The 25740-nt window shown below is 68.1% G+C and overlaps 9 protein-coding genes across 9 annotated transcripts; 5 read left to right on the forward strand and 4 right to left on the reverse strand.

Moving 5' to 3' along the window:
• Positions 1-457: 457 nt before the first annotated feature.
• Positions 458-2439, forward strand: RHOBADRAFT_53667 (uncharacterized protein; the record flags this gene model as incomplete). Its single annotated transcript, XM_018416946.1, has 9 exons — positions 458-515; positions 602-937; positions 1024-1199; positions 1285-1350; positions 1438-1611; positions 1697-1708; positions 1795-1856; positions 1930-2017; positions 2101-2439. 9 exons carry the CDS (start codon positions 458-460, stop codon positions 2386-2388), a joined length of 1260 nt encoding a protein of 419 aa, XP_018270761.1. The 3' UTR covers positions 2389-2439.
• Positions 2440-2614: 175 nt separating this feature from the next.
• RHOBADRAFT_53668 (glycosyltransferase family 90 protein) lies at positions 2615-6000 on the reverse strand. The gene is made up of 11 exons (XM_018416947.1): positions 5936-6000; positions 4947-5829; positions 4516-4865; positions 3714-4448; positions 3580-3625; positions 3451-3499; positions 3376-3388; positions 3264-3310; positions 3042-3115; positions 2892-2963; positions 2615-2816 (listed from the first exon to the last, which is right to left on the reverse strand). The coding sequence occupies exons 1-11, from the start codon at positions 5988-5990 to the stop codon at positions 2774-2776; spliced, it is 2367 nt and encodes a 788-aa protein (XP_018270762.1). The 5' UTR covers positions 5991-6000; the 3' UTR covers positions 2615-2773.
• Positions 6001-6847: 847 nt separating this feature from the next.
• RHOBADRAFT_44234 (uncharacterized protein) lies at positions 6848-8631 on the forward strand (the record flags this gene model as incomplete). Its single annotated transcript, XM_018414370.1, has 10 exons — positions 6848-7064; positions 7141-7321; positions 7393-7451; positions 7513-7579; positions 7644-7684; positions 7748-7767; positions 7831-8060; positions 8194-8252; positions 8343-8400; positions 8469-8631. 10 exons carry the CDS (start codon positions 6848-6850, stop codon positions 8629-8631), a joined length of 1095 nt encoding a protein of 364 aa, XP_018270763.1.
• Positions 8632-10143: 1512 nt separating this feature from the next.
• RHOBADRAFT_53669 (uncharacterized protein) lies at positions 10144-12896 on the reverse strand (the record flags this gene model as incomplete). Its single annotated transcript, XM_018416948.1, has 11 exons — positions 10144-10685; positions 10749-10861; positions 10924-11078; positions 11155-11346; positions 11410-11725; positions 11797-12167; positions 12227-12263; positions 12334-12562; positions 12625-12657; positions 12755-12770; positions 12843-12896. 11 exons carry the CDS (start codon positions 12894-12896, stop codon positions 10144-10146), a joined length of 2058 nt encoding a protein of 685 aa, XP_018270764.1.
• Positions 12897-13210: 314 nt separating this feature from the next.
• Positions 13211-15279, reverse strand: RHOBADRAFT_44236 (uncharacterized protein; the record flags this gene model as incomplete). The annotated part of the gene is made up of 2 exons (XM_018414371.1): positions 13211-13982; positions 14066-15279. The coding sequence occupies 2 exons, from the start codon at positions 15277-15279 to the stop codon at positions 13211-13213; spliced, it is 1986 nt and encodes a 661-aa protein (XP_018270765.1).
• Positions 15280-15679: 400 nt separating this feature from the next.
• Positions 15680-19640, forward strand: RHOBADRAFT_53670 (uncharacterized protein; the record flags this gene model as incomplete). The annotated part of the gene is made up of 7 exons (XM_018416949.1): positions 15680-15750; positions 15830-15916; positions 15992-16917; positions 16995-17244; positions 17339-18377; positions 18444-18781; positions 18848-19640. 7 exons carry the CDS (start codon positions 15680-15682, stop codon positions 19638-19640), a joined length of 3504 nt encoding a protein of 1167 aa, XP_018270766.1.
• Positions 19641-19865: 225 nt separating this feature from the next.
• RHOBADRAFT_53671 (uncharacterized protein) lies at positions 19866-21565 on the reverse strand (the record flags this gene model as incomplete). The annotated part of the gene is made up of 8 exons (XM_018416950.1): positions 19866-20029; positions 20111-20248; positions 20359-20582; positions 20678-21069; positions 21143-21211; positions 21281-21334; positions 21388-21401; positions 21499-21565. 8 exons carry the CDS (start codon positions 21563-21565, stop codon positions 19935-19937), a joined length of 1053 nt encoding a protein of 350 aa, XP_018270767.1. The 3' UTR covers positions 19866-19934.
• A 336-nt stretch (positions 21566-21901) lies between these two features.
• RHOBADRAFT_31808 (uncharacterized protein) lies at positions 21902-22889 on the forward strand (the record flags this gene model as incomplete). The annotated part of the gene is made up of 3 exons (XM_018412993.1): positions 21902-22053; positions 22547-22694; positions 22809-22889. The coding sequence occupies 3 exons, from the start codon at positions 21902-21904 to the stop codon at positions 22887-22889; spliced, it is 381 nt and encodes a 126-aa protein (XP_018270768.1).
• Positions 22890-24159: 1270 nt separating this feature from the next.
• RHOBADRAFT_14991 (glycoside hydrolase family 16 protein) lies at positions 24160-25589 on the forward strand (the record flags this gene model as incomplete). The annotated part of the gene is made up of 7 exons (XM_018412234.1): positions 24160-24453; positions 24524-24605; positions 24665-24760; positions 24835-24928; positions 25018-25168; positions 25249-25256; positions 25337-25589. Coding segments are annotated over 7 exons (978 nt in total), but the record flags the coding sequence as incomplete, so codon positions are not given.
• Positions 25590-25740: the final 151 nt, after the last annotated feature.

The raw sequence follows: 25740 nt of genomic DNA on the forward strand, positions 1-25740 counted from the left end.
CCAGCGGGCGTCTCGCGAGCCACGGCGGTACTAAGTGCTGGACCAGAAGTCGATCAGGGCCTTGTGGAGCGGGGGCGAGGAAGGAGATCCGAGCGCGCGGGCGGGGCGAGGCAAAGCGGGCGCGGCGTGGGTCGACGCCTCTCTCCCTCCTTCCTCTCCCTCGTCCCGACTCGCCTCGTCTTCCTCGAGAGCTAGCCTCTCTGTTGCAGGGTGAGTCGGCTCTCTCTGTCCCCCTCGACCACCTGCGGGCACTCCCTGACCCTCTCCTCCGTTCCCCTCCCCTTTCCCCTCTCCCTCGCCCGCTCGCGCCTCGCCACCCCGCCTTCGCAGTCAACACTCGCTCCCTCGCTTGACGCGACCCTCGCTACGCCCATCCCTCGCCCTCACCCTCCTCAAGCTCCTCGCACCGCCACGGCCCTCACCCCGTACCCTCCCACCCTCTCTCGCCCCCGCCACCATGCTCTCGACCTCCTTCCTCTCGCTCGCGCTGGTCGCACCTCTCGTTCTCGCGTTTGGTGAGTCCCTTCTTCCGCTGTACGCTGTCACCCACCCCCTCGAGCCTCGCACTGACGCGCCTCGCGCCCCCTTTTCCCCCGCACAGACCGCCACCTCGCGCACGACGCGCTCGCCCAGCGTCGCCACCTCGCTCCGGCTAAGCGCCAGTACGGTGCCGCGTACGGCGCGCCGGCCGCTCCCGCTGTGCCCGCCGTCAGCGACATGGCCTCGTCGTGGTCGTCGGCGTCGGCGGCCGCGTCGTCGGGCATGATGGGCGGCGACTCGGCGATGGCGCACGACTCGGCCATGGCGACGGGCCACGCCGGCGCGTCGTCGTACGACACGGCCAACTGGGCGCCGAGCGAGACGGCGTCGGCGAGTGCGGCGTGGGGCGGCGGCGGCGGCATCGCGATGGACCAGTGCGTCCAGCAGTGCATGGTCGGTGCGTCTTTGGCTCTCTCTCTCCCTCCCTCCCCTCGACACACTTGGTCACGAGCGCCTACTGATCTCGCTCTTTCACGTCCGCAGCGAGCTCGATGGCGTGGCCCGCCGCCTCGGCGACCGACAGCATGGCCTCGGCTCCTCCGGCGGCGAGCGCCTCGGCGGCGGCGGGCGGCGATGCTCCTCCTCCGCCTGCGGGCTACGACACTGGCCTCGTCGCAGGTCCCGGGCAGGTCGTCGTCGCGCCCAAGAAGGGCGACCTCGTGCGTCCCCTCGTTCTCTCTTTCTCGTTCTCGTCGACCGATTCGATCGCCCTGACCGACGCCATCTCGTCGCCCTCGCCTACAGCGCATGGTCCCGTTCAACATCGCCGTCAAGCCGGGCGAGACGGTCGAGTTCGTCTGGGGCGCAGGTGTGCGTCCACCTTCCTTTTCTCCTCCTCGTCGGTCTCTCCATCGACCCTCTCACTGACCCTCTCGCCCTCGTTCTTCCCACCGGCAGCCTCACACGGTGACGCAGTCGTCGGCGGCGAGCATCTGCAACGCGTCGCAGGCCGACGGCGCGTTCAAGAGCGGCATGCAGAACGCGACGTTCACGTTCCCCGTCAAGGTCAAGGACGACAAGCCCGTCTTCTACTACTGCGCCGTCGCCATGCACTGCAAGATGGGCATGTTCGTGCGTCGCCGCCGTTTCCCTCTCCTCGTGTCGCCGAGCTGGACGCGCGAACTGACCTCGCCTTCCTCGGGGTCCGTGCGCGCAGGGCCTCATCAACGTGCGTCCTCACGTCCTTCTTCTCCCCTCTCTCTCCGTCCTCGAGTGGTCGACTGAATCTCGCCGCGCTCCCTTCCCGACCTGCAGGGCCAGGTCTCGCTCGACGGCAACTCGTCGTTCGGCAGCTACATGAAGACGTGGGCCGCCAAGTGCGTCCTCCTCCTCCTCTCTCTCGCGTCCTTGATCGTCGAGAGCGCGCAGTGACTTCCTCGACGCCTGCAGGAACAAGGAGAACCAGCAGATGTGGGACGAGACGGTCAAGATCACGATCGACTTCCCCGACTTTGCCTCGTGGGGCGACAACCTGTCGGTGCGTCCTTCCTCTCTCTCTCTTTCTCTCCTCGTCCTCACTCGGCCCTGACGTTCCTCTCTCGCCCTCGTCCTCACACGCAGACGACGCAGTTCGAGGACTGGGCCCTCCCGATGGCCATGGAGTCGACCCTCATGACGCGCCAGTACTTTGCCCTCAACGCGCTCGCCGCCAGTACCAACGGCTCCTCGTCGTCGCCGTCGTCGCCGTCGTCGCCCACCTCGGCGCCTGGCGGCACCGCCGCCGCGACCGACCCGTCGGCGTCGTCGGACGCGCAGGTCTCGAGCGCACGGGCCCTCGGCGCGGCCGTGTCGACGGTCGCCGTCATCGTCGGCGCGCTCGGCGTCGGCGTCTTCCTCGAGGTGGTCTGAGCAGGTGGACGAGCGCGTGGGCGAGTCTGAGCAGGCGCGGGTCGACCTGGCTTTTTTCTTTTCCCCTCCCTCCCTCGCTCTCTCCTCCTTTCTCTCCCTCTGTGTACTCTCCCCATCGTGCCGTTTTGCCTCTGTGACTTGTCTCTCGCACTCTCGTTATCGCTTGCGGCTTCTGCAACGTCGACGGTTCCCGCTTCCTCTCTCTCTCCGAGCGAGTATCAAGACAAGAGAGGCGAGGCGAGGTCTAAGTTCCTCGAGAGGCATGAGATGCGTCCGATAAACGACAAGGGAGGCGAGATGCAGCATGAGTGAGGGGATGACAGAGTGTGTGGTGGGTGCGAGAGAGAGAGGGAGAGGAAGAGGGAGGGAGAAGAGGCGAGCAAGGCTATTTGAGGAGGACGGGCCCGTTCCATCGAGGCTCGACAGACCTGCGAGCGCGCCAGAAGAGAGAGTCAGTCCGACGCCGAGGAGAGAGAGGAAGAGAGATAGAGAGAGAGACGCACGTGTCGCCCGTAAAGTCGTTGCTGCCCGGCTCGTCCTCGTCGTTGTACAAGCGCCCGTACTCGAGCATGAGCCTGCGCACACTCGATGTCGGTGAGCTCGTCGTCGCAAGAGAGAGAGAGAGAGAGAGGGCGAGGGAGAGCGGGACGGACCTGAACTGGTACGCCTCGAGGTCGGCCCACCGGTAGCACTCTCGGACCCACTCCTTGCCCGCGAGCGCAATCTCCTTGCCGAGCGCGTCATGCGCACCCTCGTTTCACGTACTAAGCTCTCATGTTTAACGTACTAAGCTCTCATGTTTAACGAACTAAACCCTCATGGCTAACGTACTAAGCTCTCATGGCTAACGTACTAAGCTCTCATGTTTCACGTACTAAGCTCTCATGTTTGAACAATAAAATTAATATGAAGTGAAGCCATGCTGCAGCAGAGGAGGCAGGGAGGGTCAGAAGGCGAACTCGAGGTGGGGCGAGGCGAGGGACGCACGGATCGCCCAGTCCTGCGAGGGCAAGAACGAGTCAGTCGAGGACGCCGAGAAGACAAGGGAGAGCAGGGACGCACGGTCCAGAACTCGGGGAAGATAGTCGCCTTGACGACGGCGGCGTTGGACCTGTCGGCGGGCGAGTCGGGCGTGAGCGAGTGCTCGAAGAAAGAGGCCGCGAGGAGGGCACGAGGGAGGGCAAGACGCACATCATGAGGCGGCGGAAACGGCCAGACCAGCTGTTGCCGTCGATATCTGCGAGCAGGGAGAGGCGACGAGGTGAGCGACGGCGGGAAGAAGGAGGAGGAGAGAGAGGGAAGAGGAAGAGCAAGAGGGGACGGACCAAGCACGTATTTGTACAGGCTCGCGCGGTCGAACGAGATGCGCTTGTCGTAGCCCTGGAAGACTTCGAACATCTTGTCGCACGTGCCGTCCTCCTCGACGCACTGGACCGCCGGGCCGACCATGCCGGCGTCGAGGAAGAGCGGGTTGACGCGATAGTTGGGGACCTCGACCGAGTGCATGATGTCGTCGCCGTCGGTGACCGTGATGTTGCGCAGGCCGTCTTCTTGGTGCGACAGGAGGTGGAGCCGGGCGCGGTGCGACGTGCGCCACGGCGTGATCGACTCCCACAGCGGGCCCGACGTCTGGCCGCGCCACTGGAGCGACGTGAACGGCCGCTCCTCCCACGTCGGGTCGTGCTTGGCCTCGAGCTCGAGTTGCTCGACGATGAGGGCGTGCACGTCGCCGAACGTCGTCTGCACGCCGGGCGTGAACATGGGCATGACGGGCGTCGGGTGGTGCGAGAAGACCCACGACGTCGTGCAGTGCGTGTGGCGGTAGTGCGGCGCGTAGCAGACGTCCATGTAGTTCTTGAAGTCGCCGATGAGCGACCCGATCGAGCCCTCGGGGTGCGGCGGCATCTCGAAGCCGGTCGACGACAGGTCGGCGTGGTAGCCGTACTTTTCGAACCCGAGCTCGCGCGCCGGGCTCTCGGGCGGGCAGAAGACCGTGTAGCCCCAGTTGGGGAACGGGCCTCGGTCCTTGGGGTCGAACGGCGGGTCGTCGTCGTCGTCGTCTGCGGGCGGGTCGAGGAGGTCAGGGATCCGCTGCTCGTGCGCACGAAAGGAGAGACGTGGACGCACACTCGCCGGCTCGCGCAAGGCTCTCGAGCCGTATCCGCTCCTCGGCGGCGACGGCGATGCGCGCGTTGTCGTGGCCGTTGTAGATGACGGTCATGTCGGGCAGGTAGGCCGCGAACCGGTTCATGAGCGACTCGACGCCCTTTGCGCGGTCGTGGTGCGCGAGCGGACCCTCGCGCAGGATGCGGCCTCGCTCGAGGCGGATCGTCCAGGTCGTGTCCATCGTCTCGGGGATGTTGGCGACGCGCTTGCGGAAGATGCGGGGCGGGAACGCGCGGTACATGAGGAGGTCCTTCTCGATCAGGTCGAACTCGTCGATGAGGAGCACCTCGTGGGCCTTGGCGAACGCGTACCTGCAGGGAGGAAGACAGGCATCAGGACGAGGTCGATCGGGAACGAGGAGGGAAAAGAGAGGGGCGAGCGCTGGGACGCACCACTTGTCGAAGCCCTTTGGCGGGTTGCGCCCGTGTCGCCGCTTGTACTCGTTGACGGCCTCGGCGAACGTCGAGCTCTGGCGCGCCTTGAGGTCCTCCCACTGCTTCTTGGCCCGCTTCATCATGGCCGGGATCGGGTGCGGCTTGCCCTCCTTGAGCGGCAGGCGGCTGTCGGTCCCGACGGGCGGCAGGTCCTCGGGGCGGAGCGGGTGCACGACCTGCTTGCGCTCGACAGGCACGAGGCCCTCGCTGTCGAGAAAGTCGCCTCGCGCGCCGGCGCCGACGCCGCCGGGAAGCGGGCGCTGCACGTCCGAGCCGTGCCACCGGATCGCGTCGGCGGCTCGTTGCGGGATGTAGGGCCCGACGGCGCCCTGGACGCGCAGCTTGACCGACTGGGACGACGGCGAGGTCGAGTACGACAGGTAGCACAGGAGGACGAGGACGAAGCCGACGATGGGCAGGATCGGGCCGCGTCGGCCGAGGAGGTAGATGGGCCGCAGGACGAGGTTGCGGACGAGGACGAGGGGGCCGGTGGCAGCGCCTGCGCTGCTGCGGCCGCCGCCGTCCGAGTAGAACGGCCGGGGCGTGAGCGGCGCGCGTTTGCCGTAGGTCGGGAGCGTGCCCGCCTTCTCGCGCGAGTCGCGCCCTGCGCCGCCGTGGTCGTCGCCGCCGCCGCCACCGCCGAGCCCGGCCCAGCTCATCCAGCTCGACCACCCGGTGCTGGGCGACGACGGGTAGGCGGGACCGGCCGAGTTCTTGCGGCCGTGGCGGGGCGTGTTTGGCCCTGCGCCGCCGAACCGGGGGGTGGTGGAGAAGCGGGGTGATGGGGCGAAGTCGTTGAGGAAGGGCGAGGGCGGGATGGCGATGTTCTCGGGCCGAGGCGCTGCGGCTGAGAGGTGCGCACGCGCGAGGTGGGGAGGGAGGGGAGGGGGAGGAGGAGGGTCAGGGCTGTCGCGCTCGGTCGCAGGACAGGGCGTAACCGTGCGCACCTGGATCGCCCAGTGTCGAGGGCCGTCGCCCCGTGTAGCCGTTGTTGAGGGCCATGGCGGAAGCGCGAGGAGGCTGGACTGGGTCGAGTTGCTGCTGCCGCGAGCGAGGACCAGCTCGGTCTGGCGGTGCGCGGCCTTGGTGGCTGGTGCGCGCGCGTAGGCTAGCAGGTGCGCGCTGGCTTGCTGGACTGGGTGAGGAGCGAGCTGAGGACGACGAGGGAGTTTCGATCGCTGCCATCTCGCTCGCGGTCGAGCGAAACCCCGGCAGCTGTCGCTCTCGCTCTGGACGACTCGGTGGCGAGCTCGCACTGCTCTGCTGCACTGCACGGGACGGCCTCTCCTCCCGGCCCCGGCGCCCTCGTTCCCGCTCGCCCTCGACCCGCCTCCTCCGCCGCATCCCGGCGTTCCGGCCTCGCTCGCGCCTCAACCTGGGCTGCACGGTCGACCACGGCCGACATCGCCCAGCCGGTTGGCTCGGCGTGTGGGCGTGTGCTGCCGGGCATCCCGCTCAGAGCCGAGGCCAACGAGCCCTCATGCTGCCGCTCCCCGCCGGTGCAAGCGCATCTCTCAGAAGCCCGGCGCAAGCTTGCTAGATGTGCTCGTCGAGACCGATTCACTCGCTCGAGCTCTGTGTGGACGAGCGGCGAGGGCCATCAGGTGCGTCTCTCCCACCTCCTGCACGGTCGCCGACAGCCACTCACTCTTCTGTCCCTTCCCAGTCGCAGCGTGCCGCCTCTCAGGCCCCACAAACTTCTATCTCCCAGCTGCCACGCGCTACGCCGCTTTTGGGCTCCGAGGAGCCTCCCTGCGGTGCTTCCTCGGCGGCCACGTCATCCTCCGAGCGCGCTCGACCACCCTGCGCCGGCCCACTTGGTTCCCCCTCCTCTCGTTCACGTCTATCCCTCGTCCAACATGAGCTACATGCCGTACGACTGGCCGACGAGCGCAAAGGACGCCGTTCCGTGCAACGCGACGCTCGTCGCGCTCGTCGAGTCGGCGGTCGGGCTCACGGTCCAGCAGATCTCGTTCGAGCAGTGTGTCGCCGCCGTCAACTGCCAGTACACGAGCACCAATTCGACCCTCAAGAGCGAAGCCCGACACGTCTGGGAGGTCGCCAACGCGTTCGGCTGTGCGTCCTCTCCCTCTCTCCCTGTCTCTCACCCTCGTCTCGTCGCGCGCACACTCACACTGCCCCGTACCGCCAGACACGCCTTCTGCGATCTTCGCCATCGTCGCCATCCTCATCTTTGCCGTGTCGAGCTCGTTTCACCTGTACCAGACCATCAAGAGTCGCAGGTGGTGGTGCCTTGCGGTCGTCCTCGGCGGCGCGCTCCAGGTCTTTGGCTGGGTTGAGCGCTACATGGCGTCGCAGAACCTCAGGGTCGGGTGCGTCGTCCGTCTATCCACATCGACTAGACGCGCGGGCACTGACCTCGCACGTTCCCCGACTCGCGCAGCTACGTGATCCAGCTCGCCGTCCTCACCATCGCGCCCACGTTCTTCTCGGCCGCCATCTGTGCGTCATCCAAGTCCTTCTCATCTCGTCGAGCCTACTGACGGCTCCTCTCGCCCTGCAGACGCCCTCTTCGGCATGACGGCCGCCGTCCAGGACGCGAGCCTTCTTCCTCGGTGGACGCCGCGCGCGTTCGTCCCCTCACTGCGCTCTAGAGCGGCCGAGAACCACTCATCGACATGTTCGACGCCACAGGTACTTCAAGACGTTCACCATCGTCGATTTCGTGACGCTCCGTGCGTCCCCTCGCCCTCTCTTTGTCTCGGCCCCTCACTGACGAGCGATTCTCGCCCACGCAGTCGTACAAGCCGCAGGTGGAGTGCGCGCAGCATATGTTCGTCGTCGAGTGAGGGCCGCTACTGACGTTCGCTCTCTCTTGCAGGCTCTCGCGGCGACGGTGGACGGCAACACGCCCTTCGAGATCGGCTGCAACATCATGCTGGCCGGCATCATCCTCCAGCTCGTGACGACGGTCGTCTTCCTCGTCGTCTTTGGGCTCTACTTTCGCCGGCTCGCTCTCGTGCACCCGGATCGACACGTCCTTCGTCTCAAGTCGAGGACCGGCCTCGTCTTTTGGGGCACGCTCGTCATGGCCGCCCTCATCCTCGTGCGGTACGCCCAGCTCTCTCTCTTTCTCTGCGACGAGGGCATCAGGACCTCGACGAGCTCTGAGGCGTTCAACGCCGCGTCGAGGTGTCCCTCGAGAAGCCCGACCTGACCTCGTTTCCCCTCCGTCCCTGCGCAGAGGCGGCTTCCGCACCGCCGAGCTCGCCGAAGGCCTCTACAGCGGACTGTCTCGAACTCGTGCGTGTCCTCTCCCTGCAGCCGCTCCTTCTCCCGTCGCACTCGGCGTCGAGCGGGACCTTCCTGACCCGCCTCGTCCTCGTTCCGCAGAAACCGCCATCATCCTCCTCGACGCGGTCCCCATGATGACCGTCATCCTCCTTCTCAAGTGAGCCACGCTCTCACTATCAGTCTCACTCTCTCTGCCGTCCTCGACTGACTCGAGATCGCTCGCAGCGTCACCCACCCTCTCTACACCGTCGACCCGCTCGTCAACCGTTACCGGAGCACGCCGACCGATGAACGTGGGTCGCCGATCCAGCTGGGCCTGATGAGCAGGATCGAGAGTGCGGACAAGTGGCAGGGCGCGAGCTCGCGCGTCGACCGGTCGTCGGTCTGAGGATGGCGGAAGAGGTCCGGGCGCCAAAGCGGCGGTAGTCGTGCCTCGTCTAGCGGAATTTGTCTCGTGTTCTACTACGCCAGTCGGGACTCGTCGACCGAGCGCGCCAGACCCGAGCAGCAAGAGCGAAAGCCAGCTTCCCCTCCGAGGACCAGCTCGAGGAAGAGGTTGAGGCAGAAGGCGTTCTGGCGCTGTGCACAGAAGCCGGCGCACCTTCTCTCGGCCTGCACGTTTCTCTCGAATACCCACAGAGAGCTCGAGAGAGATCGAGCCTGCAGAAAGAGGAGCATCTCGCCTCGCCGACCTCGACCTTGAGAAGGCAAACGAGCCGGCCAGCTCGCGCTCTACACGACAAAGTAGCTCGAGAAACGCGCTCAATTGCACCTCAGACTCCTCCTCGTTCGACCCATGGCGCGCACGTGGCCGTAACCTCTCTAGATCAAGAGATAGCGTTTGAGAGAGGGTGCGCAGGATCCCCCTGTCTCGAGTAGGTGGCCGGGCGCACGGACGCCTCCGCAAGGGCTGCGTCCGTGCGAGCGGCTCACCGTAGCGCGCCCGCGGCCCTCAGGGGCACGAGAGGGCGGGCGCGGCCTCGTAAAGACCCGTCCTCGGCGGCTCGGCTCGCTCGGCCGCCGGGACGAGTGTGACGACAATGCGGGCGAGTTGAGCGGCCTGGGCTCGCTCTGGAAGCACGAGAATGCTCGTGCGACTAGAGCGGCGGCGCCTGGGGCCAGCCGGACAGCACGAGCAGAAGCTTTCGAGTCCGAGAAGGGGAGAGGGTGCCATCGAGGGCTCGATTGACCTGCGGTGCGAGGTCGAGAGGGTCAGTACGCGGCTGAGGGAGGTGTCTGGGTTCGTGCGCGTGTACTGGAGGAGAGGAGGAGAGCAAGAGGGACGCACAAGGAGCTAGACGGCCCGCTCGAGGTCGACCGCCAGTCCTCGCGGCGCCAGCTGACCGCCGGCTCGCCTCGCGCAGCCGTCTGACCTGCGGAAGGACAGAGACGAGTCAGTGACGCGTCGCCGAGGCGTTGCATGAGTCCTGCGAGTGAGAGGGAGAGGCGCAGAGGGTGGCCAAACACGGGGAGGAGAGGACGAGGGGGACGCACCAGCACTCCGGGTCCCGCACAGCGCAGCCGCCCTGCTCTGCCCGCTCATTAACCCCCCTGTAGCCCTCTCAAAGCACGTCCACCGGTCCACGGGTTGTCGTCGCGTGTCGAGAACGGTCGGCCGGCGCGAGTCGCTGATGAGGACGCGGCGCGGTCTGCGCTGCCGGGAAGCGCTTGCGGCGGTACGGGCGTAGCGGGAGGCGGTTGGAGAGGTGTGCAGGTGTGCAGGCCAGGCGGCTCGCGCGAGTCCAGCTGCGAGAGTCGAAAGGTCGAGCGAGTCGAACGGCGAGACTTTGCTCCCAGCTTTCGCTCGACTCTGTCGGATCGGCAACAGCTCTGGCGCTCTCGACTCTGCTCACTGCGCTGTGTCAAGAAGTGTCTGTTCATTATGGGCGCCAGCGCCAGTCTAGAACTGCTGCAGAACCTCGCCCGCCGGCCACCGCTCGAGTGCGTCCGAGGCCTGCTCGACGATGCCCGCCGCCGCCGCGAGGTCGACCCAGTCCGTCTCCCACGATTCGGCCGACTCGGCACTCGACAACGAGTAGCGCATGCCGAGAGAGAGGGGGAGAGGCGAGAAGCCGACGTCGGCGGTAGAAGGCGGAGGAGGGGGAGGAGGGGTGGCGAGCAGCAGCGAGGTCGGGTCGAGGGAGGCGACGAGGAGATCGACAGGTGCGGGAGAGCTTGAGGGGGACGTCGGGGCGTGCTGGAGCTCGAGAGGGGCGGTATCGGGCGTCGGGATGCAGTGGTACGGCGTCGGGGCGAGGCAAGGTGGTCCTGGCTCGACGAGAGGGCCCGCGAAGCCGTCGACAGGGTGCTTGAGGGGGACCATGACGATCTGGACGACACTCGAGTCGTTGACGTGCACCCACGAGTTGAGCCGGGTGAGCGAGGGCAGGGCCGAGAGGGTCGACGCGCTCGAGGACAGGATTGGTCGAGGTTCTGGCGGGACTGCGACGGCGGCATAGTCAGGACGCGGTACGAGAGGGCGCAGACAGCGAAATCAAGACGCACCGACGAGCAGCATCTGTAGCAGGACCACCTCAGACGCGATCGAGTTGAGCGTCTCGGGAACGAGCGGCCTGTCGGGGTAGGCGCGCTGCAGGCTGTCGAGCGTCGCCTGCAGACTGAAGATGGTCGAGAGGGTCAGGGGCCGGGTAAAAGGGATCGCGAGAGAAGGAGGACGCACAAGTTGAGGGTCTCGAGCTTGTCCTGCGGGCCGTCGGGAAAGAGAGCTTGGTCCCACACCGAGGCGGAGAGCACGGCCTGCACGATGTCGCACAGGCGCGACGTCGACCAGAACGTGCCGGTCTGGATGGCGACATAGTTGGGCTCGGGCGTTGTCTGCTGGACGCGCAGGGGTCAGTTGGCTCGTGGGGGACGAAGAGGTCGACCGGGCGCGAGCGAGACAAGGACGCACTCGAGCGACTCGAAGGTAGGTGCATGCCGAATGTTGCAGTCTTGCGCGTCCTCGGTCGAGGTGCAGCGCCGCGAGTGTTGCGGGCGATGAGGGGAACTTGCGGCGGCCGTCTTCTTCCGAAAGTCGCTCGAGATGCTTGAGGATCGCGAGCTCGGCAAAGAGGGTCGAGGCGTATGTGCCGTTGAGGTAAATCTGTACGGGACCTTGTGTGTCAGCCGGACGAGAAGGAGGAAGGGAGAGGAGAGCGGGACGCACGAGGGCGACGACACGCTGTAGCGGGTCCTGGTGCACCTGGACGACGCCGAACGCCATCTTGCCCCACTCGTAGATCTTGTCCATCGTCGCCATCATGTCGTCGACCTCGCTCGACCGATCGAGGACCGTCTGGACAGTGCGCGCATGGTCGAGGAAGAGCGCGAGCCGGCGCAGGAGGACGAGGGCGAACAGGAGGTTCTGCACGAGGAACCCAGTGAGGGACCAGGGGTCGAGTCGTAGCGCTTCTTCGAGGGCATCTTGCGTCGTGAGGAAGCCGGCGCCGCCGAGGAAGAGCTCGTCAAAGTCGCCGCCGGACCTGGAGGACGGGCGAGGAGAGTGAGCTTCGTGACGCTGCAGGCGTGATGAGGACGAGGGAGGAGGACGTACAGGAACGGTGGAGCAGAGCGCTCAACGGCGGAGCATGCGTCAAAGATGGTGACGGCCCAGACGAGGGCCGAGGTGCTCTCGCTCGTCGGGCCCGAGATGGCGACCGGCGCTCGATGCCGCAAAGCGCGAACGTGCGCAGCCGCGCTCGACAGGTAGGTGTCTGCGTCGTCTGTCGCGATCTCGCCTCGGCCGGCGGCCTGATGCAGGAGGAGGAGCGAGACGACGTGGGCGACGGTCGGTTTGCGGTGGACGCCGAGGGCGTCGGCGCTCGACTGGGCGACCTCGAGGAGCTGCCGAGCCATGGACGACGAGCTTGCCGCCTTGGACGACAGGAATGGCGCCGAGCTGGCCGAGATGACGCGGAACAGGAGCTGGACGGGGGACGAGGGTCAGGGCGTCGACGATCCGAGCGGCGGACAAAGCGACGCACCTGATCCTCGATCGACAGTGCCGCGACCTTCCTGCCTCTGTTGCGCGCAACGAGAGTCAGTGACTGTGTCGGTCTCGAGCCGCACAGACAGGAGGAGGAGGGCTCACGCAGCGTCGAACCGAGACTGAAGCCCGACAAAGTCGGCGACGGGTGGTGCGTACAGCGGCGGACCGGTCCCGCCGCCCGCCTCGGTGTACAGGCTCAGAAGCTCGTAGCTGATGTCGCCGGCGAGTGCGCTCGCGACGAGCTGCTGGTGCGGGCTGGTCGGCGCGAGGTTGGTCGAGCCGCAGAGCGCCTTTGCCGCCTCGATGCGGGGACCGATGCGCATGCGCTGGGCTGTGGACGTGCTTAAAGGGTCAGCTCCCGTGCTGTGATCGACCGAGAGGGCAGGGACGCACAGAGAGGCAGGCGGGAGGTTACGCAACGGATGCCTGTGGACGAGGAGGGACGAGGTGGGCGAGGGAAGCTCGGTGAGCTCGTTCCGGTGTGTGCGAGCGCACATAGGACGAGGAAGAGCAGTGCGCGCACCCTTCTTTGCGCAACCCTCGCAGGGAGGCGGTGCGTCTCGGTCGTCTCGAGGTCGCGCGGCGAGTCGGCAGCACCGGGTGCGGCGCACGCGACACGCGTCGCACGAGAGCGGCAGCGGGCCTTTGCGCGGCGCAGTGGCCATGGCGAGCATGTGCCAGTGTCGAAGGAGAACGAGGGCGAGCTGAGCTGAAGCGCTGAAGCTGACTCCACGTGCTGCCCATTGACGACTCGGCCGCCAATCCCCACGGGCGATCGAGCCGCCGGCCGGTCGAAAGCCAAACCTCGCGCCCTCGCAGACGCTCTCGCTTGACGCTGTGGGCCCATCGCTGCGCAAACAGACGCTCCTCCTCGAGGTCGAGACGAGGTAAAGCGGATTCGTCATTGACAGGGGTACACAAAAGCTCGCAAGCGGGCCGAACGTCACCTCGCCACGACGACGACGACGACGACGCCCGTCTACGTCTCGTCGACTGGCTCGACCGGCTCGACACCCTTGACGCCGGCGTTGTCGTCGAGCGCGCGCCGAGCGACGACCGGGACCTCGACGACGGGCTCCTGCTCGACGTCGCTCGCGCCTGCCGCCGCCCGCTCGCCAACGCCCTCAAGCGCCCTGATCCTGTCCTCGAGCCCATCGGCCCTCTCGCGCTCCTCCCTCAGCTCGCGCAAGAGCCCCCTCCTGACCTCCCTCAGCGCGTCCACCTTGGCGACGAGCGCCTTCTGCTCCTCGGCCCACTCGGCCCTCTCGCGCTCGAAGCGCTCCTGCTCCCCTTGCGCCCGGCGCACGACCGCCTCGCGCTCGCCGAGGAGCGTGTCGCGCGCCTCGAGCTCCTTGGCGAGGCGGCGCACCTCGCCCCTGAGGAAGGCCGTCTCGGTCGACGACGACGACGCGGCGGCGACGACCTCGCGGGCGTGAGTCGCGAGGCCCTCGACCGTGAGTGGGACGAGGCGGTACCCGGGTGGGCGGCGAGGAGGGGTCGCAGGGCGGTAGAACGGGTTGGGCGCGGGCGATGCGGCGGCGTGCGGCGGGGCGGCTCGTGCGCGAGGGGGCGAGGGGAGAGGTGCTGGAGCGGGAGGGGTCGGCGAGCGGAGGAAGGCGGTGGAACGGCTCGGTGCGGGAGCGGGCAGAGGCACGTCGTCGGCGAACGGGTTGGCGGTGGCATCGGCGGGCGAGGGCGAGCCAGAGCTCACAGCGTCGAGGCCTGCGAGTGGTCCGGGCGACGCATCGACGCTGTTTCGGGGTCCGGCGACCTCGTGTCAGTTTATCTACTTCGCTGCGTCGAGAGAGGGAAAGAGAAGGAAGGAGGGACGTACAGCGTCTTGTCCGGGTCGAAGACCTCCTCCCGAGCTCCCCCGCTCCCGACCGCCTCGCGCGCACGACGCGCTGCCCCTCCCGCCTGCATCGGCTCGACGCACGTCTCGACATACGTCTCGAACGCCCCCTCCTGCAGCTCGCCGTCGCCCATGCCCTCGAGCGCGGCGAGCAGCGCACTGACCTCGTGCTCCTCCTCCCTCGTGAGTGGCGCGCGCTGCGAGCTCGCCGTGCTCGCCGTCACGCGCGGCGTCGTGCCCGGGCTCGCGGCGACGCCCCGAGCCGGCGCGGCGCTGAGCTGCACGAGGGTCGTGCCGCCACGGCCGCGAGGGACGAACGGCGGCGAGCTCGAGCGCTCACGCGGCGGCGCGCCTGGGCCCTCATCGCTCGCGACGAGCGTCGTCGACGTGTGCGGCTCGCTTTGCCCCTGCGGCAGCGGCAGCAGCGGGGCGGGGCTCGAGTGAGCGTAGACGCGGGCGGCGAGCGCGTCGGGGAGGTCGATGGACGAGGACGAGGGTGGGAGGTGTGCGGGCGAGGGGGTGCGCGGCGGGAGCGGGCGTGCGGGGTTGGCGATGAAGGGGGAGCGCTGCGGCTTGGTGGGCGACGGCGAGTTGGCGGCGACGTGGACGAGCGAGCTGGCGGGAGGAGGGGAAGTGCGTGTCGCCTGCGCCGGCGAGTCCGGGTCGACGATGGGCTCGCCGTCCTCGTCGAGGTCGGGCATGACGAAGACGAACTCGTCCTCGCGCTTGACCTTGCGCTCGAGGGCGTAGCGGTCGTTCTCGTCCGTGTCGGTCCCGCGGCGGCGGCGCTTGGTCGAGGAGGAGGAGGGCGAGTTGGGCATGTCGCGAGGCGGGACCTTGGCGGGGCGACGGCGCTTGGCGGGCGACACCGAGTTGATCTCGTACAGGGTCGAGGTGCCGGCGGCGGGCTGGGCCCGGCAGCGGAAGCCGGTAAGGCGGGTCGACGAGGAGGTGGTCGAGAGGCCGGCCGTGGCCGTCACGGAGCTTGAGAAGCCGCGCTTGGCCGCAGCCGTGGTCGAGGCACGGGTCTTGTTGGGCGTGGTGGCGGCTGCAGTGCCCGGGCGTGTGGTCGCGGTGCGAGTCGAGGAGGAGCGAGCGGGGCGGGGAGGCGTGAGGCCAGTCGGGGCGTCTTCTGCGAGCTCGTCGACCTCGCTCGAGTGCGGGTCGGGTACACGCTTCTTGGGTGCCCTGGGCATGGTCGGCAGCGGCTGGCGCGAGGCGACGAGGAGGAGGAGGGAGGAAGAGGAGCGCGAGCGCGAACCGGCTCAAGTCGCTCACCACGGGAGCCGCAGGTCGAGCCATGGAACTACATAGAGCCCCAGCTAGAATGCAACTGTCCGCACCGCGCACCCGCTCGAGGCGCAGGCGAGGTCGAGACGATGACGCCGGACAGCAACGGCGAGCCGACCCTCGCTCGCTCTGTTCCGCACAGCTACAGCAGCAGAGCAGCACCGGCTAGCACTCGAGGCAATGCTCACAGTCGGCTAGCACCGCCCTGCCCTCGTCTCGCTCGCCTGCCTCTCGTTCTCGCCGCGCGCTTCCTCGATCAGCCGCCTCATCGCGACAACCCGCCTCGACCTCCGCATCTGCAGCCAGATGGACAGGCCTGCTACGAGGGACCTTAGGGTCACGGCCTCGTCGTCGACCGGCATCAGCGCGCAGATCCGGTGCGTCTCTCTCTCTCTCTTTCCTCCTCCTCTCCCTCCCTCCGCGTCCAGCCGCTGATCGTCGTGTGTTGCGCTACAGAGACGCAAAGGGCCTCGCGCTCGAGCTCAAGAGCATTCTCAAGCGCAGGGAGCCGTGGGACCGCGACCTCGAGTTTCAGCGAGAATCGTACGTTCTATTCCTCCTCGTCCAGCCTCTCCACCCGCCGGTCTCGCGCCTGCTCACTCTCTGCATCGTACACAGCCTCCGCAAGGCCTACCTCCGCATCATCTTCTCGCCGGCCCTGGCGCAGCCGGGCGCGACGGCCCTCCAGCACCGCGGCAGTTCGACCGCCGACGCCCTCTCGACCCTCGGCTCGACCGCCCTCAAAGCGCGCTCGTCCACGCTCGGCCCGGCGTCGTCTACTTCTTCCTCCTCCTCGGCAGCACGTCAGCAACTCGACATCCTCAACCTCCTGTGGCTCGACACGTCGCACGCCCTCATCCAGTCGTACCGCTCCCGCCTCGCCACCCTCGACAAGCAGCTCGCGTCGGCGCCAAAGGCGCACAAGGGCGCCAGCAAGTCGCGCAACCAGCACGGCAACGGTGGCGACGTCCAGTCGGCCGCGGTCGGGCCCGTCGCACGCCGCAAGCTCGTCCACGCGTTCCGCCAGTTCCTGTCGCGCGAGGACGACTTTTGGCGCACCCTGTGCGGCCGCCTCGCGAGCCGCCTGTCGCCCGAGGAGGCGCTCGAGCTGCGCGCGGTCGGCATCGTCCAGAGCGACTTCCTCTCGGCGAGCGACGGCTTCGGCGGCGGCGCCGCCGGCGAGCGAGGCGACAGCTTCGGGCCGGCCGCGACGAGCGGCGCAGACGGTCGGGCGCCGGCGCCGGCCGACCTGAGCGAGGACGAGCGCCGCGTGCGCCGTGCCGCGGTCCTCCCGCTCGCGCACAAGGCGCTCATCTGCTACGGCGACCTCGCGCGGTACGCCGAGCTGTACAACGAGGCGAGCGTGCCTGCGGCGGTCGCGGCCGGCGGCAACGGCGGCGGGGCAAGGAGAGAAGGCGGGCGGCGAGGCGGCAAGGGAAGACGCGGCGCGGCGATGGCGGCGGCGGCGGCGGACAAGCGCGTCAAGACGTACAGCAAGGCGGCCGAGTGCTACAACCAGGCAAGGATGCTGCTTCCCGACAATGGTGCGTCCCCTCTCGCCTATCTCTCGTCTCACCCCGCAGCTCAAGTCGCTCACGAGGACGTGATTCACTGCGCGCAGGCAATCCCTCGAACCAGCTCGCCGTCCTTGCCCAGTACTGCGCCGACCCGCTGTCGTCCGTCTACCACTACTACCGCGCCCTGTCGGTCCGCACGCCCTTCTCTACCGCACGCGCCAACCTCCAGATCACGTTCGCCAAGGCCATCGCGAGGTGGTTCTCGAGCGAGGGCGGCGAGCCCGAGGGCGACGAGGGCGTCAAGTTCAGGGCGGCGTTCGTCGTCCTGCAGGGCATCCTCTACACCAAGGACAAGTGCGTCTCTCGTTTCTCGCCGTCGTTCCTGCTCCCCCTCGTCGTCCACACTGACCAACAGACGAACCCTTTCCTCCTCCCTTTTTCCCTCCAGGCTCTCGGAGCTGCCGACGCTCTTGCTCCGCGTCGAAGAGCTGTTCCGCGTCGTACTCGTGGACCGCATCTTTACCTCGGACGTCGTCACCAAGATCGTCGTCACGGCGCTCTCGGCCCTGTGGGACGCGCGCATCTCGCGCTCGTCGTCGACGACCCTGTCGCGCAGCAAGACGGGCTCAACGGCGCTTCCTCCACTCGCGTCTGCAACTGCCACGACGTCGTCTGGCGAGCCGGCGCCCGCCTCGCGCGTCAACCTCGAGCCCGAGGCGCTCGTCCACCTCCTGTCGCTCTTCTCCCTCCTCCTCCGCGTCAGCGCCACCGAGACGATCGAGCTCTTCTCGACCAACGCCAACACCCTGTCGACGGCCACCACCTCGAGCACGACAGCGCCCGCATCGGCCAACCCGGCGCAAAACATCTCGGCTGTCCTGCGCCGTTCCCTTCCTGCCCTGCGCATCCTCACCAAATGGCTCATCGCCCAGCTCGACTACGTCGAGCGCGTCACGCTGCGCCTCGAGGCCGCCGAGCGCAAGCGCCTTGCGCGCGCTCGAGCTCGCGGCCGCACGAGCACGGGCACGTCGGGCCCCGGCGGCGGGAGCGGCGGCGGCGCCGACGAGGGCGAGGGCGAGCAGCACGAGGCGCAGCAGCCGCTGTCGCTCGACTCGTCGGCGTCGAGGGGGAGCGGCGCGACGCCCGGCGCGGCGGCGGGCAGGGCGACGCTCGCCGAGCTCGAGGCGGCGCTCGACGCGCTGTGGGCGGCCTACGCCGACTACGCCAACGCGGTCAAGCTCGCGTTCCCGGCGGCGGCGCTCGGCGACGCGCAGGCGCTCCTCGCCGACGGCGGGTGGCTCGAGGAGGACGTCGAGCTGCTCGGGTTCGCGCCGCTCCGCCGGGCGATGAGGCCGGCCGACGGCGAGGCGGCGGACACGGCGGGCGCGAGGATCAGGAGGGTCGGGAGGGACGTGCACCCGAACGACGAGCAGCTCATGCGCGTTGTCGAGGGGCAGCAGGACGCGCTCGTTCTCGCCGAGTCGCCGGTGCGTCGGCCTCTTCACTCACCCTCCCTTCAAAAAGCGGTCCCTGACTCACCTCTACGCCCGCAGCTCGCCCGCATGTCGCTCATCGACGGCGCCTACGTCTTCACGCCGCGCGAGCACGCCAACGAGGACACGTCGTTCGACCAACCCGAGCCGGCCGCCGCAGCGCGGCCGCAGGAGGACGACGCCGACGAGGACGAGGAGATGCTCGACCAGGGCACCGAGGACGACCCTGTCGACCGCGCCATGCGCATCGACGCCGCCGACAAGCTCGACATGGACGGCCTGAGCGACCTCGACGACGACCTCGACGACGACGACGACGACGACGACGATGACGACGAGGAGCAGATCGTGTACCCGGGCAGCGGCTCAAGGTCTTCGCCGCAGCCTCACGCCAAGCTGTGCGTCCTCTCCTCCCTCTCATTCTCCCTCGCGCGCACACGATACTCACGCTCGCCCTGCCACAGTCCCGCACCCGGCGTCTCTCGCTCGTCCTCGCACTACAGCACCCCGAGCGCCAGTCCCGCACGCGTACCCGGCGCCCTGCGTCAGCAGCTCTTCCACGGCGGCGTCCCACCGCTCCACCAGCACCACACGCCGCCTGCCGCGCCGCCCGTCCTCAAGCCCTCCTCGAGCTACACGAGCCCATCGGCCGCCGGCCCGTCCCTCCTCGGCCCCGCGCCAGGCGGCTCGCCCTCGCTCAACTCGATGCACTCGATCTGGTCGACCGCGCCCGGCCTCGGTGGCTCGCCGCTCCTCCCGCCGACCTCGACCCTCGGCGCCCTCCCTCCTCCTTCGAGCTTCGCCCTCGCTCAGCAACAGCCGCAGCAGCAGCAGCAGTCCGTCACGCCTCGCTCGTTCGAGAGCATCCCCAACCTGACGCACGGCAGCCAGGCGGCTCAACTCGCCGGCTGGCCAGCCAGCGCACCCGGAGCGCAGCACGGCGCGCTCCCGCCACCCGCCGCGAGCGGTGGCGCGCTGTACGGGGGCGCGTTCTCGGCGCCGCTCGCGCACGCGGCGACGCAGGGCGGCGGCGCGCCGACAGCGTACCCGCACGCGCACCAGCACGAGCCGCCGACCTCGACCTCGTCGCGGCCGCCCGGCTTCCCGACGGCCTTTGCCGGGCAGGTCCAGCCACAGCAGCAGCAGTGGGCGAGCACGGCGGTCCCGCCCGGCCTGTCGCCGTACGCCTCGCCGTTCGGGCAGGCGCCGCCGCCGCCGCAGGGTCAGGGAGGAGGATGGCCGAGCGGGTACAGCTGAGCAGGCAGGGTCCGGCGGTATCGACGCCTCGACTCGCTCAACTTCTTCTCGTTCCTCGACGGCGGAACTGAGGGGCGCATCACGCGTGCTCGGCGGCGACACGGCGAACGAGTGCCTCGAGGAGCGCTCGAGCCTGCGGGCTCACGACGTCTCGGTCGCTCCTGTAGCTCGATGAAACGAACGAGATGCTTTCTCTCTCTTGCTCTCTCTCGGTCTGAGAAATGCGAAAGCGGACAGAGACTCGTTGTTGCAGCTGCTCAAATGAAGAAGAAGCCGTCCTCGAGAGCACCTCGCTCAATTCGTCCGGTCCTCGTCACGGACGTACGGCCCACTGTCGGGCTTTGGATACGCCTCGAGGACCGTGACCGTGTCGCCGACTCTCAGGGTGCCTGTGAGCCGCTTCGTCAGGGCACTCATAAAGAGAAAGAGAGAAGGACGAGGGGAAAAGGGGAAAGAGGGTCGGGACGCACCGCCGCTCTTCTTCTTCGGCGCGCACAAGACGCCGAAGCACACCTTGGGCGCCGAGAGAGGCTGCACGACGCGGTCCTTCATGACGCCGTCCGGGAGGAGCTTGTCGCGCTTGGCCGTGTTGGGGTCGACCGACGGTACTGCAGGCGTGGGAGGGTGCGCGACGGGCCGAGAGCGTGAGTGAGACGACCTGCAACGACGAGCCTGGGACTGCCGAAGCGAGAGGAAGAGAGAGAAAGGCGGGACGCACGCATGCACCTTGCGCACCGAAAGCCCACCTCGACCGGCTCGTCGCCAATGACGAGCTGCTTCCACCCGTCCTCCTCCCACGGCTCGCTCGTGCCCTCGACGACGATGTTGGCCCGGAACCGGCTGATCTCGAGACCGCCTCGCGAGGCGATTGCCGAGGGCGACCACCGAGAGGCGTCGAATTGCGGGTCCGAGGCGAGCGTCGGGATGCGCGAGGTGAGCTCTCTGCGACGAGTGACGAGTATGTCAGGGCGAGGGTCGACGTCGTGAGACCGACAGGCGTCGGCGCGGGAAGGAGGAAGAGAGAGAGGGGGACGCACTCGAGGCTCCTCGCTGCGCCGATGAGAAAGGGGTAGAAGTCGGCGAACCCGAGCACCGGGTCGAGGTCCTCGCTGTGGACGACGCCAGGCACGTCTGCGACGGACCTGCGCGTCGTGCCCTTGCGGATGAGGAGGACGTCGCGGCCCATGAAGGCGCTCAGGGCGGCGCGCAGGTCGTCGGACCCGACGCTGAAGCCGTCCTGCGGGTCGCTCGCCCACACGACAAAGTCGTGGTCGAGGGACGGGTCGTCTGCTGGGTTGTCGAGGTAGGTCGTCGGGTGCGCGAGGGGGACGGAGAAGGATCGGGGAGGAGCGTCGGCCGAGTCGACGGACGGGACCTCGATGTCGAGCGTGCCCTTGTCGCGGTTGATCTTGGGGTTGATGAGGACCATCTGCAGGGCACGGTGAGGGTCAGTAGAAGCTCGGGTGCCGCTGCGGCCGACGAGAAGAGGAGGAGAGCCGGACCTTGGGGATGGTCCGCGCGGTGAGGAACTTGTGCGACCCTGCCTCGACGATCATCCATTGCCGGTCGTACTGCAGGGGGTCGACCTCGTCAGGTGGGACGGGAGAGGGCGCAGAAAGAGGCGCGGACAGGGTGCGCACCTCGAGCCCTTCCTCGGTGTACTCGCTCTCGTCGACCCGGGTCCCGCGACAGCTCTGATCGGGTCGAGTGTCAGTGGCGGCGCGTAGTAGATAGGTTGCGGACGCACCTTGATCGGGTACACTGCGGCCGGAGGGGACGAGAGGACGACGGTGAGTGAGCAAGTGGGGCGGCGGATGCGAGGGAGGGAGGGAGGGAGGAGGGGAGCGAGTCGACGCACCCCAGAGTTGCTGGACCGAGATGCGGGACTGAGTCGGTGCCGACGAGCGAGAGAACCAGCTGACCATGACGGGGTGTTGATGAGCGAGAGGAGATGAGAGTGTGCGAGCGACTGGAGAGTGAGACTCAAGGGGGGGCGCGATCAAGCGGAGACGGTCGAGGCCTCGCCTGGTCGCGGGGAGGGGAGGCGAGCTCGACGACGACGAGAGTGAGCCCTTCCCCTCGCCGGTACTCTCATCGACCAAGTGCGCACCCGTCCACCACCTAGCTCTGTCGGCACCACGCTGACCTCTTCGGCCGTCCCACCCTCGCCCCCCTCCGCCGCCTCGTCGTCGCGCCTCGTCGCCGAAAACCCTTCGTCCCTCGTCGCCGCCCTCGCCCGACCTACCCTCCCCTCGCCAGACATGTCGTCCCAGACTCTCAAGGTCCGCGCCAGCGAGCTCCAGTCCAAGAAGCGCGACGAGCTCGTCAAGCAGCTCGACGAGCTCAAGACTGAGCTCGTCTCGCTCCGCGTCCAGAAGGTCGCGGGCGGCAACGCCTCCAAGCTTGCCCGCATGTGAGCTACCCGCTCCCTCTCGTCGTCGCGGGCTCTGTCGGGCGCAGGCGGGAGCATGGGTCGGTCTGCGCGTGCCGGGGCGAGGCCCGCCGCGAGGGACGAGGCGCGGCAGGGCGACGGCGTTTGCGGCGCGGCACGCAGAGCCATGGCTGCGCGTCAGGGGCAGTCGGCGCGGCGGGCGGAGGAAATGCCGCTGCTTGCGGTGCGCATGCGGCAGCGGCGCACCTCGGCGAGGCGGCAGGCGGCGCACACCTCGGCACCCGACCACCTCGAGCCCTCGACCACTGTCCCCCTCCTCCCTCCTCGCCCGCGCGCTCTGCCGCTGCGTCCCTTCCGACCTTTCCGAACCTGCCGCCCCGCCGCCCCGCCGCCGACCGCGAGCTGCCACCCTCCTCGCCTGCACCCGGCCGGCCCACCCGCGCACCCTACTCAGCCCCGTTCTCGTCCGCCGAGCAGCGCACTGACCTCGTCCTCGTGCCCCCCTATCGTGCAGCTCGACTGTCCGCAAGTCGATTGCCCGCGTCCTCACGGTCATCAACCAGAAGACCCGCGCCAACCTCCGCGAGCTCTACAAGGGCAAGAAGCTCCCGCTCGACCTCCGTGCCAAGAAGACCCGCGCCATCCGCCGCCGTCTCACCAAGGTGCGTCCCCTCGCCGCTCCCTCCCCTCGTGTGGCCAAGCGCCCCTCGCCCGCACGAGCCCTGACCGCTCTCGTCCCCCCCCCCCCCTCCCCCACCTCGCTCGGCCACCCGCAGCACGAGCGCACCCAGACGACCGAGCGCGCGCACAAGAAGGCGATCCACTTCCCGACTCGCCAGTACCTCGTCAAGGCGTAGAGAGAGAGTGCGTGTAACTGCGTGACTCTTGAGTGTTGTGGACGACCATCTCGCTCGCGAGGCCGACGCAGTCTTAGAGGAGAGGACGGGCGCGAGCGTCGCCGAGAGCAGCTCTCTTTCTCGCTCGTTCGGCTCGACGATGCCGCACGGCCACCGAGTGTACGCTTGCGCTCCCGAGCGCGCTGCGCTGCGTGACTGGCTCGCCTTCTCGACTTGCGCGCCCGCGCCGCTCGAGCCGCTTTTCTCGCTTCTCTCGCCCGGCGCGTCGCCCGAGGCAGCTCCTGCACCTCCTCGACGTCCATGTCGACCTCTCGAGGACGCTGCGCAGCGCCGTTCACCTCGCGAGCGCCGACTGTGGGCAGGAGCCGCCTTCCGGATCTGCTCGTTGGACGTTGGAGCGCCGCACTTTTCGGCCAGCACCTCGTCGCCGAGCGGGCGCATGGTCTTTTGCCTTGCAGCGCGAGAGAGAGCAGGAGCGCGTGTGCTGCGTGACGAGCGAGAGCCTTTCGTTGCGAGAGGAGCGACGCGAGCGCACGCTCCTCGTAACGAGCGTCCGCCGTCTCGTCCGCTGTCCGCGGAGCTTCCAGCGCTCGGGCAATTTGCAAGGCGGTGCGGAGACCGCGACACTCGATCGTTGAACCCGGCCGGCCAGGCAATTGTCGCTGTTTGGCTTGGCTCTCCCTCTCTCTCCCTCCTGCTCCTTGTTGCACGCTCTGCACAGCTTGCAAGCAGCTGCACACCCTCGCACGATGCTGCTCCCGGTCCTCGCCGCCGCGCCCGTCCTCCTGTCGGCCCTCCTCGCCCAGCCGGCGCGCGCAACCTCGCCTTCCTCGTCGAGCGACACGGCCGCCTCGATCCTCGACTCGCTCGTCGACAACGTCGGCGCCCTGCAGGAGCGCGTCGTCGGCCTCGACGACCCGAGCGCCCACCAGCTCGTCGACCGCCAGACGGTGTCGTGCACGGCGACGACGCAGTGCACGGCCGCCGGCTACGCCATCCCGGCCAACTCGCACTACGCCTGCAACCGCGCTCGCGGCGTGTGCACTTGGGGTGCGTCGAGGACTGTTTCTCTTGGGTCCGGGCGCGCCGAGGGGTCCAGGCGCGAGCTGACCTTCTCCTCGTCCGCTCCGCAGGCTGCAACCAGAACTACGTCGCCTCGGGCTCCACCTGCGTCCGCGTCGCGTCCTCGTCGACGTCGACGACCTCGCCTGCTGCAGCGGCGACGCCTGTCGGGCCCAAGGCGCCCAACCCGACGCCCGTCCTCAGGCGCACCTACGCCGGCGCCGGCTTCTTTGATTTGTTCAACTTCTTCGACCAGCCCGACCCGACGCACGGCAGCGTCACGTACGTCAACGCCGCGACGGCCAAGGCGCTCAACTTGACGACCGTGTCGAGCACCGGCACGGCCATCATCTCGATCGACCGCAAGAGCCGCCTCGCCCTCGGCGAGCCGCGCAACTCGGTGCGCATCGAGAGCATGGAGGTGTACCAGCCGGGCAACCTCATCATTCTCGACCTGAAGCGGGCACCTGACGGCCCAGCCACATGGCCGGCGTTCTGGATGGTGCGTCTCGCTCTCTCTCTCTCTCTCGACCAGACGGAGACGAGGACCCTGACCTTTTTCGGTCCTGCAGTACAACTACCCGTGGCCCGAGTCGGGCGAGATCGACATCTACGAGGGCGTCAACTGGCGCAGGTTCAACCAGTACACGCTGCGTGCGCTCGAGCCCCGTCCTCTTCGGCGACTCCTCGACTGACGGCTCGCTCCCTCGCAGACTCGTCGCCTGGTTGCACGCGCAGCTCGAACGTCCCGATGACGGGCGTCACGAACGGCGTCGACCCGAACTGCAACGCCGGCAACGGCGGCCTCGGTCCGTCTCCCTCTCTCTCCTTCCTGAGCGCGAGGAGGCCCTTCTCAAACTGATTCGGTGCCTGTCGCTCGCAGGCTGCACCGTGTACGACTACGACACGACCTCGTACGGTCGCGGCTTCAACAGCGCCGGCGGCGGCGTTTTTGCCGTCCTCTTTGCCGAAACTGGGTGCGTCCGCTTGGACCTCCTCTCCTCCTCTCGCACCTCGGCGTCGTCGACTGACCCTCTCGCGCCGCCCGCCTTGCCTCGCTCCGCAGCATCTCGATCTGGCGCTGGCAGAGGGCCAACGTCCCGGCCGACGTGCAGAGCGGCGCGCCAAGGTGGAGCACGTGGGGGACGCCGGTGGCCGCTTTCGACGGCTCGACGTGCGACACGAGGACGTTCTTCCGCAACCAGAAGCTCACCTTTGTGCGTCCTCTTTCTCTCTCTCTCGTTCTCTGGCGTCGCCGAGCCAAAGCCTAACCCGTCCTTCGCGCCTCGCCTCGCAGGACATCACGTCCGTCGCCCCTCCTCTCCTTTCGACTCGCCAGCCTTTCTCCTCTCGGGTTCCTGACTCTCCCTCTCCCTGGGACACAGCACGTGCGGCGACTGGGCGGGCAACCAGTACGTGTGGCAGGACTACGACGCGTCGGGCCCGGTCTACCCAAAGTATCAATCCTGCGCCTCGGCCAACACGGACCCGCTCGCGTTCAGGAACGCCTACTTCGAGGTCAACTACCTCAAGGGTGCGTCCCGGCTGTCTCCTCTTTCTCTCTATCTCTCGGTCGAGGCCGCAGAGCGACGAGCTCACGCCTCTTTCTCGCCGTCGCGCGCAGTTTTCGGCGTCTGAGCGCGAGAGCGAGAGGGTCGAGTGCAGGCGGGAGGTCTTGCCGAGTCTGTGTGGTGACCTTAATATATTACATCGAGCCACTTGCTGTCTGGCGTGCAGCGAGAAGGCGAGCAAGTCGAGTCGGGGCCACTCGTCCTCGTCGAGAAGGTCG

This window comes from Rhodotorula graminis, assembly GCF_001329695.1.
Source record: "Rhodotorula graminis WP1 unplaced genomic scaffold RHOBAscaffold_7, whole genome shotgun sequence".
Taxonomy (NCBI): Eukaryota; Fungi; Basidiomycota; class Microbotryomycetes; order Sporidiobolales; family Sporidiobolaceae; genus Rhodotorula; species Rhodotorula graminis.

Bases quoted from the DNA above. Each gene is read 5' to 3' on its own strand.
- RHOBADRAFT_53668 (XM_018416947.1), bottom strand. From the start codon at position 5,990: ATGGCCCTCAACAACGGCTACACGGGGCGACGGCCCTCGACACTGGGC. The intron at 5,830-5,935 runs GTGCGCACGGTT...TCTCAGCCGCAG, and splicing joins CTCGACACTGGGCGATCCAG to CGCCTCGGCCCGAGAACATC. The intron at 3,626-3,713 runs GTCCGTCCCCTC...CCCTGCTCGCAG, and splicing joins CCTGTACAAATACGTGCTTG to ATATCGACGGCAACAGCTGG.